Raw genomic sequence first — 13,648 nt, forward strand, 5'->3', positions numbered from 1 at the left:
TTTAGGAGCTTAAACACCAACAGAAAACAATTTAGGTGTTTTATTTCAAAAGGATTTCATATATTTATTATTTTTTCTCCATGCACAGCTGAGCTCGTGGTACTAAAGAAAACTAATTTTACAGGTGGAAAGATGTAAAAAAATAACACCAACAATATTTTTTTAAACAAAAACATTTCTAAAATGCCTTCTCTGTAAATTGTACTACATATACAGAATACAAAGACAGAAATGGAATGAAGGTTTTATTCACTTTCATATAAGATGACTTTCAAAACTCATTTCTGGTTTTGTTATTCATGGATAATGAAACCATATTAAATGAATGTTAACAAATCCTTTCTTCTATATATAGGGTGAAGAAGGTAATGACACTTTCCGTTAAAGAGAAGGAAACAAAGTGAAAAAAGACAAAATGCTAGTGAGGCCTGAAAGGGAAGAGAAAAGTAGGAGAGATGGGAGAAAGCAGAGAGAAGTCATAAAGGTTGGACAAAGGCAGGAGAGATAAACAGGTGAAAAAATAAAGCAGTGTAATAAAACAATGCTGACTGGCTAAGGAGGCAGTAAGTAAGGGACTGTCTTTCAGGTAGAAAAAGTATTTTTCAATTGTGCTCAATGCCTTTGGGCAGTATACAACAGTTTCAGTACTTCCCCTCCTCAGAGCAAAAATTTTTCTAATATCATCGCTGGATTTAGTCAATATTTGTGATACATATGGTGACGACTTCTGCCCAGGTATGATTTTCAAAATGTGCATTCTTTTGCTGCTGATGATGCTTGGTGTGCTACACTGCAACCTATGCCAGCGAGCTGAAGAATAAACTGAAACTACTGTAACAAAACAAACTAGATTTGAGTCAAGGTCTCAAAAATAAAGTCCAGTACTTTAAGTGTAGAAGCTATGTGGTCTGAAAACCATGGACAGCAGGGTTGAATTTCAACTCTCTCCATTATTGGTGATAATTTGTGCAAAAATCTTCAGTCCTTCACTTATCAGTTTGCCAAATGAGGACACAAGAAGTTATCTCACATGGAAGTTGGGAGGGGTACAGTAGTTGTGTAGGACTTTGTAAATCTTAGGTAGCACAATGAGTCATAAGTATCACTCATCTGACATCCAACAGTATGACTACTTCACACATTAAGTTAAAAAATGTTACAACAAGAAAAAATATTGATTTTTATCTGTCCATCTTACAAATTTATTATAGTGCTTATGTAATTAAAATATTCAACTTGTGTTATGTCACTAACCTGGAACTCAGGTTTTGTTTGTTTCTCATTTTAAGCTCGATTTCACACATACCACAGGGAAGCTATAAATATGAAAACTACTTGTATCAAACAATAAGCATTATAGCAAAGCATACTGAATTGTTCACATTCGATTCAGAAGTTAAAATCTGAAAAGTTTCTTTGAGTCCATTTCAGATATATTTCTGATAAGAAAACAGAAGTCTCAAAACTGCTCAGGGTTTTCTTTAACACACTTACCTGTAATTTCTGTGGTGTCAAACACCAAGAATGAATTTGTTGCTGTACTGGAGGATGTGACACTGTATGGCCACTGCTCCAAGCATCTGAAGTATTCTGAGAAAAACATTAAAATATATTACTATCAAAGGAGCAAATATTAAGTTTTACAAAAGATAGACATTAACTTCTTGACGAAAGGACTAATCACAGGTTTAATAATAATACAGCATATAACAAGTATACTAAAATATACTTTATCTCATTTTGCTTCAAACTATGTAGTATCAGAACAATGAGAAAAAAGTAAATGATATTAAATATCATCTAATACCATAATGACAAGGAATCAAATCAAATTACGTTCCTACCTCTTGAAAAAGTATTATGTGAAGAAGAAACATCCTGAATTTTAGATACAGGCAAAGGCAATGGAACAACATGGTCATTTCCCTCTCTATTACAATACTATAATTATATTCTGAGATTAGGATAATTACTTCTATATATAGTGTCACTAATGTGTATTGCATTTAAGTATTTACTATCTCAACTGTAATCTCCTAATTAAATACACTGCTGAAAAATGCACTAACTTCAACACATGAACTTCTAAAACATTCCCCACCTTAATGCCAAAGGATTACAATTAAAGTACAAATGCTGTGTACACTGCACAATTTCTATGCAAATTTCTGTATAATTTTGGCTCAGGCTCTTTAGTTCACCAGAATATATACCTTTGTTGGACTAGATGTTCTTTTCCTCTTGGCAGGACTGGACAGGTCATCTACTTGGCTAGAAGGAATCATGTGTAGTGGCAAGGATTGCTGTGAAATTGGTGTTTGAGTGAGGCCTAGTACGGGTTCAGTATTTGGATGATGAGGTTTACAAGCCTACGAATCACAGAAGGAAGACAAAAATATGGTTCTATATATTCTTAATTCTTTCAATTAAGCTACACACTTTTATGATCTGCATATCTTAAAAGGGCTGTGTGGATATACTGAAGCTGACTCAGTTACTGAAAATCAGTTTCCATATGGTCATCAATGGAGGAATGTGTACCTTTCTTGGGATTATTCTTTTAAAAAACAACCACTGTAGCATTTCTACTTAAGATGAAATTTCTCAAAATCATGAAAATCCACAAAGGTTCTAAATTGGTACCCACATATTTCTCCCACATTACAGGGAGTCTTTTCTTGATCTAAATTCCTTTGCAAATAAATCAAAGGCTTTTTATTAATGAAAGCCAGCCCTGCACTCCGTAAAATAAGCTTGACTACTACAGATTGTAAAGAACCCTTAAAGCTGGGCACCTGCAGAACATAACCCAACTTCTCACCTGCTGTGCTGTGTTCATGGCACCCTGCCTGGAGGTAAGCTCTGCGGGGATTGGTAGGCTCCATGCCTCCTCAATACTAGGAAGTAATTTAGTTTTATTCTGTAGACTACCTTGTGGAAGGTTACACAACTGAGCCTAGGAAAAATTATGTAAAAAGCAAATTTAACACAAGCCTACTTTATTAAGAGCAAGTCCACGAAATCTTCCTAAATGCTGTAGCTAATTACGTCTTAAAGAAAGAATAGATTTAAAGTCTGGGGTTTTAGAAAGGTGCTAAGTATAAAGAGGGTAACCAGAATAAAAACCTTTGTGAGAATCAGAATAAAGTTGAGCTCTGGTTTCAGAGGTCTCGTAACTCTTTTCTTCTGAAATTGCAAACAAGAGTGAAAGATAGTGTGTGTGTGTGTTCTCTCTCTCTAAATGCTATGACAACTTAAAAATGTAGACAGTACATAGAAAAAAGTGATGTAAATCAATATGCATCAACTGAGTAATGTGCAAAACAGCATTAATTACAGGGATTGAGTCTCACTTAAAAATGGAAAATAAAACAATATTACAAGCTATGATATGTTTACCATAAATATGGAAACAGGTTATACACACCATGAAACACTTACACATTAACTGATATGTTATTTTTCCCCTCCCCGCCTGTTGTGTACCTGGTAAAATATTTCCCTTCCTTAAAGCTTTAAAGTTTTACCTGTAAATATTTTATCCGTGCTGCAAGTGCAGAGGTATTACTACAATTTTTGCTCCTAGTTGCGTTTAAGTAGCATTTAATGGCATCCTGAGGCTGGTTGCAGGACTCATAGAGTGTGCCTAAGTCCATCCAGGCTGCAGCATGGCCATGGTCCAATTGTACAGCACAGATATAGGCTTGTAAAGCATCCATAGGCTGATTTTGCTGTTGATATAGCACACTGAATAAAAAGATTGGTAAAGTTCTAAATTAATAAAATTTGAATACAAAGAAGTCATATACCTCCCCACTAAAAACTCAGTATTTCTCACATAGTGAAGAAGAAAAACTTTTGTGCATCAAGTGGAACACACTATTACATAATTCACCACGACAATCATGAATGATACATTTTTATACCTTAACATGACAAGCTAAAATATAAAGTACAACCAATATTGCAACCTAAAATTTAAGAGAGCAAATACCGACATATTTCTTTAACTTCAAGATATTTCTAGCATGGTTGACAGAACATTAATATATTAGTTAGCAATTAGGAGCTTTATGATCTACTGAGAACATAACTGTGTTAAAAAAACTGGTCCTTGTTTAAAGAGATTAAAATTCAATTATAGTACTGCTTTTCCCTGCATCATTCTTACCCTATAGAACACCATGTATCTGCACTTGCTTCTGATTTATCAATAGATTGCCTATAAGATATAAAGGCATCCTGAACTTTCCCAATACTTGAAAAGCACCTGGGAGAAGAGAGAAAGAACTGTGGTAATATTTAAAGTCATTATGGAGAATGGTTTGTCAAGAGTGGACTAGTACTAGTAAATTCATGCAAATACATACTCATACACATTAATCCAAATAACTTTCTGAAAGTTTGACACAAAATGACATTGAATGTAAACTTCTGAATCATTATTACTAATTTATTTGTAAAATACACTAATCCGTCAGCATCAGCTGTGCAAAGTTTAACTTGCTTTAAGTTCTAATACATACTACATTATACTAATGTCGAGAATTAATATTGCATTCTGGAAATGTACACATTTCACCTGTGGTATTTCATTGAGCAAAAGGGAAAATAATTACATACAGATTACAACACGGGAAGAATTAAACTGCCTGTTCCCAAACAGTCAATCTGTGTGCATTTTAAAAAATTAAATGTTAGTGGCATGGAAGTTGAAATACTAGAGAAGAGAATTTATGACAACTCATAGCGGCACTACAAATATGGTGAATATTTTAGTAAATAGAATCTTATAGGTCTTCTTTGGGTGTATGGAGCTAGTATTGCACTTCCCACATCATTCTTAATAAAATGTTAATCGACAATAAAAAGTGTAGTTTTATAGTCTAGTTTATAGGATGATTAAGGAACCCTGATTTTGTTGTTCTTTTTTTAATATATATAATTTATAATGTGAATGCTAAGTATATATAACATTTTCAAAAGCAGTATGACATGGTAAGCAGGAACTCTAGAACACAAAGAAGAGTGAGTTACAGTTATGCTACAAGGAACAATGACTGCTTCCATCATAATCTGAAAGAAAATAAGATACTGAAACTTTTTAAGGAGAAAAGTATTTTCTTTGGTTTTGCCCATATTGCCTGCAATTATCTTCCCTGTTTGCATAAGAACTAAAAGTCTTCAGAATACACAAAAAATAATTAAAAATGTATTCTTGCAAAAAATAAAGAGATATATGAGCAAAATAAAGGCAAAAATTATCAACCTTTAAGCAGGAAAAAAAAACCAGAGGTGGTTCTTTTACATTGTATTGGGTACAGTAGGAAAGGAATCAAGTAAAAAACTACCAGTATTTTACTTCACTTATAAATATTCACCAGGATTAAGTAAAAAAGTTTCAAAAGATAAGAACAAGTTAGACTTAAAGGTAATGAAACAAAGTCCCAGCATCTGTATTAAAATCAGCTTCTCAGATACTTTAAGGACCCTATCAGTGTCATGATTGTCAAATTCAACTCTCACCAAAATGTAAAACAAGTGCATCAAAATATTCAAATATAACAAAAGGAAAGAATGTTCAAACATAATTTACACCCAACTAGAAAATCTAGGAAAATCAAAGTTGAAGAGTTTTATTTTAGTTAAAGCACTACATTTGTCTATCTTCCCCATAATATGGGTGACAGCTTCTTTGACTGGATGGAAGAGATCTAACTCAAGAGTGTGTAACCAAGTCACCCACAAGAGGTTGCAGCCTACAGAAGATAAGACATATTAAAAGCCTGAATATTGCTTAGGTTACTGCTAACTAGTGATGAGTTTCCCAACGTTTCTATCTTTTTTAAAAACAAAAAGGGGCATAAAACGCACAGTATTTGCCACAGAGAACAACAACAAAAAATAACTTACAAGACCAAAAAAAAAAAAGAAAAAAGGCCAAGATTTAAATTATTATTAAAGTATGGACCACTTATCTTGGAAGTCAGAATGGCTATATCTGAGCTATTCCAGTCTAAAGTTTACATATAATATAGTTTTTCTATAATATATACAGTACAGAAAAAACGTTAAAAGATTTTGGTACAACAGCACACGTATGTGGAAAGGGAGAACAATATTAAGGACAGAAAAGTGAGAGAATGTGGAAGTATGCAAAGAAAAATGCAAATATTTTTGCAGGCAATTTAGACTGAGAAGAGAATAGATGCACGTGACAATAGGAGGGAAAGAAAAAGGTGAGTAGTGTCATATCATTCTAGAGCCAACATTTAACTTAAATGACAACATCTGAGGCATTTGCATTCAAGGCATAAAAGGAATCATGTACACTTTCGCACATGTGTACAGAATATTTTCTGCCTGCTTATTTAATTATGTACTAAATTTCTAATGAAAACATTTATTGCACAGGCACTTTCACTTAAATGTCTTTCCAATATAGCATATTTTCCCTCAAAATAACAAAGCTGGACTTCAGCAGTTTCATAATTTTTCCCATTTGTTCAAGTTAAAGATATGTGATGCTATTTATTTTAAAGGAAAATTACTCCTGAATTGGTATTTTCGTGATAGTTCTTACACTGTAGAGAATATTTTCAATTCAACCACAACCGCTCAAAACAAGCTTTATTAAAAAACATGACACAGCCTTAAATACAATGGCTATACCACCAGTTCTCTCACCTTCCAAGGAAATACCAGGACTGGCCAGAGTTCGGATCTGCCTCGAGGGACTTCTGAAGATACTGAATAGCGTAGCTTTCCTTGGTTGCTTTGTCTCCTAGCTGATCCACGGTGTGATGCATCCAGCCTACAAAAGAAGTGACAAGTCACACAAGCCAAATTCTCAAAAGTGCTGCTTAACATATTGAGTAGGGTAGTGGTGATATCATCTCCCTCCCCCGCCTTTTTTTAAAAAAAACAAAAACAAAAAATCTATTGCATACCACTGTGAGGGACATGTACTCCACATTGGTAGTGAAAGGGTTAATGTGGGGATGAGAGTCCAATTAACACACCTGATTGCATCTCCAACATGGGCCAGATCCAATTAAGGATGAATCCCAGCTGTAGGAGGAGCTGGGTAGTTTACGAAAGGATGAAGCCCAGATGAGAAGGAAGCTGCAGGGAGAGGGGAAGACCTCTACAATCCCAGAGAGTGAAGGGCTTAGAGAGGCAGAGGTACCGTAAGCCCAAAGGAGGGGCTGTGGGAAATGGCCTGAAAGAAGGCCCAGTAGAAAAGAGACCAGAGAGGCAGCAGCCAGAGTCTGATGGAGTAGACCTTGGCTGCTTCTCCTAAAAAAGTATCCTTAATTTTACTGTGGATCCCCTGGATATCCTTTTGTCCATTTTATTAGCAATTTGTAAAAAAAAAAAAAATTAATATCAGGATTTCTCTTCTGAGGCTATGGGCCTGCTTATGCAAATAAAAATTCTGGTCCACAATCTGTATAGGGAAAGGGATCTATTATATAGCTACAGTTTCTTATATGAAAACGAAATGAATCTATGCTAATAGATCGTTATTTCTTACAATTTTAATTTAAAAATAAAAACCAAAGCTAGCAAGCAAACAATACAAGCACTGCAAATTTTAACTCTCCCCTCTCTTTCTCTAAATGTTTTATGTATCTATCGCCACACACACTCCTCGGACACTGTGGCCAACACCACAATTTTCCCTCTGCTATGCACGACTGTAACCTGGGCCCCACCTTTGAAATGGTCCTCCTGCTAGATCCTTATGTCCAGTGTGTCTAAATCTGGCTGATTCTTACAGCCAAACATCTAAGATGGCCTTTGCTCTCCCACCCAAAATTCTTATTCAGCCCCCATGATCATCTCATGTCTCAGCTACTGCAGCTCTTCCCAGGCCATGACAAATGCAATCCTGCCCCACTTACATTCATTCAAAAGGCTGCTGCAAAGATAATTTTCCGGTCATTGCTTTGACTTTGTCACCCCTCTCTTTGCACCCAACTGGCTCCTTTCTGTCCACTGTCTCCGACACAAGACTACTTGTGTTCATTTTCAAGGCCCTTCATGAACTATACACATGCTACCTATCATCTCTCTTATATTGTTGAGATTTCATTCTATCATTAATGTCAGCCTTCACTGCTAACTTGCAAATTTTCAAACAAGAACCTCAGGGTGGATTTGATTTAAATCAAGTTGATTTAAAATCACTAGTCATGGAGACTCGATTTAATATGGATTTCTACACAAAAAGTGCATTCTTGTTGGTTGTTATAAACTTAATACATATTCTTCACAACTCAGAGATAGATGTAGGTTTCATTTTTAGAAGGTACACACTATACATTTTTAAAGTGATGTTCCTTTCATCATCTTCAACGCAGCTTCCTCCGGAGAAGGAACACTTCTCACGATGTTGTTTCATTCGGGCAACCAGGCTTTGCATCTCTTTGTTGCACTGTTTCTATTTTGCATGCATGCATGTCTTACCCATTGGTAGAGGAACTTCATTAAAATATTCCCAAATGAGGTCTCTTTTATGGACTGCTGTCATTATAGGTTTTCCCCTCTAGTGAGAGAACGCTATGGTAGATCTCAAATCAATGAAGGCTACACTCAGAAAGACTTCTGGAACATGCTGCTCAAACAGTTTCACTTTTGTTTCTACTGACTGTCCCTCCCATCTCACATTTATCTCCAGACTTCTTCTTCTTGTCCAGATCTATTCTGCCCCCAACCATCTTCTATTCATTGAAGTTTTTGAAACTTTGCACTTTTAGAGAGAAGTAAGGGATTGGCTCGGTGTACACAAATTTGCTGATGGACAACAGGATTGAGGTCTGTTATTTCTCACCTCAATATATTATTTATTTTAAAACATTTTTGCTGTTAACCAGCATGTCATCTCTGGAGAAGCAAATCCACAGTTTGAGAACTGCAAAACTAAGCATCTCTAATGGTATCTTCTAGACTCAGCACTGAGTCCCATTGGATAGATAGAAAGAGTAACCTAAATAATCTATACAGAAGCCTCTGGAATGCCGTTAAGATTGGGTCCCTAATCCATGAACTATTGGAACTCATTTACAAAACTTTTCTTGAAGACATGAATATATTGTCTCATACTATAGAATTAGAATTTATAATCCCTATCCATGATGATATATCTTTGAGCTATAATGTATCTTAATTAAATCTATCTTTAGATAAAATGCTTTTTGAGGAAAAAACTATCAAAAAATCCAATTTAAAAAATAAAAATCTGATTTTTTTTAAATCATTGATTTTTATCTACCCTGAAGCACCTTCATTCTTTCTCTCATGCTGCGCCTCACACATGGGAGGAGCTATCTATAAAATTCTTGAAACTACTTTGTTGCATTTCTTCAAACTCTCCTTTGCTGTAATGCCTACAAAAAGCATGACAACTACTAGGTAGCTAGTGCGTTGAGACCACCGCATATCATGTTCAGACTGGAAATAAGGCACACATTTTTAACAGTGACAGGAATTTACCATGAGAACAATTCTCCATTATTGTCCATTTTCAAATCAAGATTGGATTTTTTCTAAAAGACATGCTCTAGGAATCATTTAGAGAATGTGATATGCAAGGTCAGACTAGTTCAGTGGTTCTCAAATTGCAGTCCAATCAGCACGCAGCTGTGGCCCATGTGACATACTCAGGGCCAGACAGGTAGTATATATATTGTGTGGATGTGGCCCACATAACACAGACAGCTGCATATGCAGCCCACAGTAGTAAACAGGTTGAGAACTACTGGACTAAATTATTACAATCAATCAGACCTTTCGGCCTTAGAATCGATTAACGTTAACCAGTATTGTCTTCCTGTTTCCTTGTGCTCCCCCACTTGTCTGGTTTTTTTTTTTCTTTTCTTTTTTTTGATCTAATGCTTAGATTGTAAATTCTTGGGGAGAGGGGTCATCTTTTTGTCATATGTTTGTACAGTGCCCAGTACAACGGGGTCCTGGCCCTCAGGCACTATCACAAAACATAATAATACATAATAGATCCATTTTATATAAAATTTTATTTACACACCCCCACACACCCCGCTCTTATATCTGTTGAGTGTTAGATAGGTACTGCATAAAAACCTATAGTAACAAAACATTAAAAGTTGCAAAGGGAAGTGCTCAAAAGTCAGGAAATGAGACTCACAACCCTATCTGTTATACCATATGCACATCCATAACAATAAAATATAATTACATGAATACACTTGCCCCGTCACATGCTAGACAAAGTAAAGCAAAGCTGAGTAATCAACTGGTCAGTAACCATAGTATTCCTACCTCTTTCATTTCAGAATATATGACGTATAGTGATTTTCTCTAACTATTCTTAACAAATGTTTTTAATTGAGTTACTGAGTCTTGGATTGTGTTGAGGGAAAAGTCAGTGTAGTTTCTTCTAGAATGGAAGGTAAACTTCCAATCTCTTATAAGAGACAGTTAGGAAGAAAAAGCTACTTGTTCTGGAGCACTTGGTTGAGATAGCCCACGAAGAGTTCCTCCCAGACATGAGCTGTAGTGAGTAGAAGCACTGGGAATGCCTTGGGTATGTTGAAAATAGAGAACAAGAGGTTACTGTGGGAAAAGGACAACCTTAAACCTGATGAAATACTACTGATGGCTCAGGCAGTGGTGCTATAAGGAGGGCTTTGTGATGTAGGGCGACTGGGAAGCATTCATGGACAGAGGACTGTTCTCTTGGGATGGGCTTCACCTGAGTAGGGAGGGAAATAGACTTCTAGGATGGAGGCTGGCACATCTCATTAAGAGAACTTTAAACTAGGAATTTGGGGGAGATGACCAGGTAATCTCCATGCTGGATTTTAACACTGAGAGGGAAGAAAAGGAAGTAAGAACGGATATAGCCATGGGTAGGAGAATGGACATAAGGAGGAAGAGTAGTGTAGATACCAGTCTAATAGGTGATACTAGTGATAGAATGTCTGTGCCTAATTGGGTAAAGAACGTGAGCGAAGCCAAACAGCAAAAATTAAGATGTTTGTACATAATGTGAGGAGCCCAGGTAACAAAATGGAGAAACTAGAGCTATTGGTGCAGGAAGTTAAACCAGATATTATAGGGATAACAGAAACATGGTGGAATAGTAGTCATAACTGGAGTACAGATATTGAAGGCTATGTGCTGTTTAGGAAAGATAGAAATAAAGGCAACGGTGGTGGAGTAGCATTGTAGATCAATGATTAGGTAGACTGTATATATATATATAAAAAAAAGAAGTGATGAAATGGATAAGAAAGAGTCTGTCAGGGCAAAAATCACATTGGGGAGGAAAGCTACTAGAGCCTCACGTGGGATAGTGCTTGGAGTGTGCTATAGGCCGCCAGGATCCGATTTGGATATGGCTAGAGACCTCTTTAATGTTTTTAATGAAGTAAATACTAATGAGAATTGTGTGATCATGAGAGACTAACTTCCCAGATATAGGGTATGTCTACATTATGGGATTATTCCGATTTTACAGAAACCGATTTTTGGAAACAGATTGTATAAAGTCGAGTGCATGAGGCCACACTAAGCACATTAATTCGGCGGTGTGCATCCATGTACTGAGGCTAGCATAAATTTCCGGAGCGTTGCACTGTGGGTAGCTATCCCATAGCTATCCCATAGTTCCTGCAGTCTCCCCCGCCCACTGGAATTCTGGGTTGAGATACCAATGAATGAGGCAGCAAAAAGAGCGTCGGGAGTGATTCTCGGTAAATGTCATCAGACAATCCCCCCTCCATGAAAGCAACGGCAGGCAATCGTTTTGCGTCCTTTTCCCTGGATTGCCTGGGCAGACACCATAGCAAGGCAACCATGGAGCCCATTCAGCCTTTTTTCACTGTCACTGGATGTTGTTAACAGACGCGGTACTACAGTGCTACACAGCAGCATCCCCTTGCTTTTTGCAAGTTAGCTAAGATGGTTACCAGCTCTACTGTACCATCTGCTGCCTTGCACGTTGACAATGACGGTTACCAGTCATACTGTACGTCTGCTGCTGTCATGGATGCTCCTGGCTGGCCTCGATGAGGTCGGCCAGGGGCGCATGGACAAAAAAGAGAATGACTCCCCAAGTCATTCTCTTCTTTAAGATTTGTCTAAAGGGAGAGTCAGTCCTGTCTAGAATATCAGGCAAGCCTATTAAAGAACCAGAGGCAAACGGCCTCTCTGGATTAGAGCCCCAGACATCCCAAAGAAATGATGAGCTGTATGCCATTCTAGGGGGTGCCCCTGCAACAATGCCACCCGTTGCTTCCCTCTTCCCCCACCACTCCTGGGCTACTGTGGCAGTTATCCCCCATTTGCGTGATGAAGTAATAAAGAATGCATGAATAAGAAACAACACTGACTTTATAGCCTCTGCAAGCAGAGATGAAAGGGGGGAGGGGAGGGCAGCCTCCAACAGCTATGATATTCCAGGCAGGAGCGAATCTCCAGGAGACAAGGCTTAAAGAAGAGAATGACCGGGAGTCATTCCCATTTTTGCACAGGCGCCCCCGGCTGACCACATCAAGGGGGCGACAATGACGGATATCAGTCATACTGCATCGTCTGCCATCTGCAAGGCAAGGGAAGGGAAGGGAAGGGGATGCTGCTGTGTAGCGCTGCAGCACTGCATCTGCCAGCAGCATCCAGTAGACATACGACACTGAAAAAAGGTGAGAAACCATTTTTTCCCCTTTGGTTTCATGGTAGGAGGAGAGGGAAAAGGAGGAGGCCTGTTGTGGCCTCTGTCCATCATAGCACTGGAGATTTTTTCAAATGTTTTGGCATTTCATCTATTGGAACGGAGTTCTGATAGAAAGGATTCATCTCTCCATACAGAGATCAGATTCAGTATCTCCTGTACGGTCCATGCTGGAACTCTTTTTGATTCTGGGACTGCATAGTCACCTGCGATCAGCGCTCCACATTGGGCAAACAGGAAATGAAATTCAAAAGTTCGCGGGGCTTTTCCGGTCTACCTGGCCAGTGCATCCGAGTTCAGATTGCTGTCCAGAGCGGTCACAATGGTGCACTGTGGGATAGCTCCCAGAGGCCAACTGTGGCCACACTAACCCTAATCTGTCGAATTGTGGCCACATTAACCCTAATCTGAAATGACAATACCAATTTCAGCACTACTCCCCTCGTCAGGGAGGAGTACAGATATTGATATTAAGAGCCCTTTGTATCTAAATAAAGGGCTTTGTTGTGTGGATGCGTGCAGTGTTAATTCGGTTTAACGCTGCTAAATTCGAAATAAACTTATAGTGTAGACCAGGCCATTACCTGGAGGCCAAGGGCTAGTAGTAATAAAAGGGCTCAGATTTTCCTGGATGAGATAGCTGATGGATTCCTTCACCAAGTAGTTGTTGAAACAACAAGAGGGGATGCCATTTTAGATTTGGTTTTGGTGAGTAGTGAGGACCTCACAGAAGAAATGGTTGTAGGGGACACTCTTTGTACAAGCGATCACGAGCTAATTAGGTTCAAACTAAATGGAAGGATAAACAAAAATAAATCTGTGACTAGGGCTTTTGATTTCAAAAGGGCTAACTTTAAAGAATTAAGGAAATTAGTTAGGGAAGTGGATTAGACTGAAGAATTTGTGGATCTAAAGGCAGAGGTGGCCTGGATT

The 13,648-nt window shown here is 37.7% G+C and overlaps 1 protein-coding gene across 7 annotated transcripts in view; it reads right to left on the reverse strand.

The window, feature by feature from the left end:
* Positions 1 to 13,648, reverse strand: part of KDM6A (lysine demethylase 6A) — a 287,206-nt gene that overhangs the window by 60,189 nt on the left and 213,369 nt on the right. For 4 of the 7 annotated variants that reach the window (XM_075059513.1, XM_075074102.1, XM_075059523.1 and 1 more), the window contains 6 exons: positions 6,688 to 6,814; positions 4,172 to 4,270; positions 3,528 to 3,747; positions 2,822 to 2,956; positions 2,214 to 2,369; positions 1,495 to 1,590 (listed from right to left, as the gene is read on the reverse strand). In XM_075059513.1, coding sequence (XP_074915614.1) covers positions 1,495 to 1,590; positions 2,214 to 2,369; positions 2,822 to 2,956; positions 3,528 to 3,747; positions 4,172 to 4,270; positions 6,688 to 6,814 — 833 coding nt within the window. The remainder of the gene's footprint in view (positions 1 to 1,494; positions 1,591 to 2,213; positions 2,370 to 2,821; positions 2,957 to 3,527; positions 3,748 to 4,171; positions 4,271 to 6,687; positions 6,815 to 13,648) is intronic. The other 3 variants (XM_075059516.1, XM_075059508.1, XM_075059521.1) reach the window with 2 other exon arrangements.

The sequence above is a fragment of the Chelonoidis abingdonii genome, chromosome 1, assembly GCF_003597395.2.
Source record: "Chelonoidis abingdonii isolate Lonesome George chromosome 1, CheloAbing_2.0, whole genome shotgun sequence".
NCBI classification, from domain to species: Eukaryota; Metazoa; Chordata; order Testudines; family Testudinidae; genus Chelonoidis; species Chelonoidis abingdonii.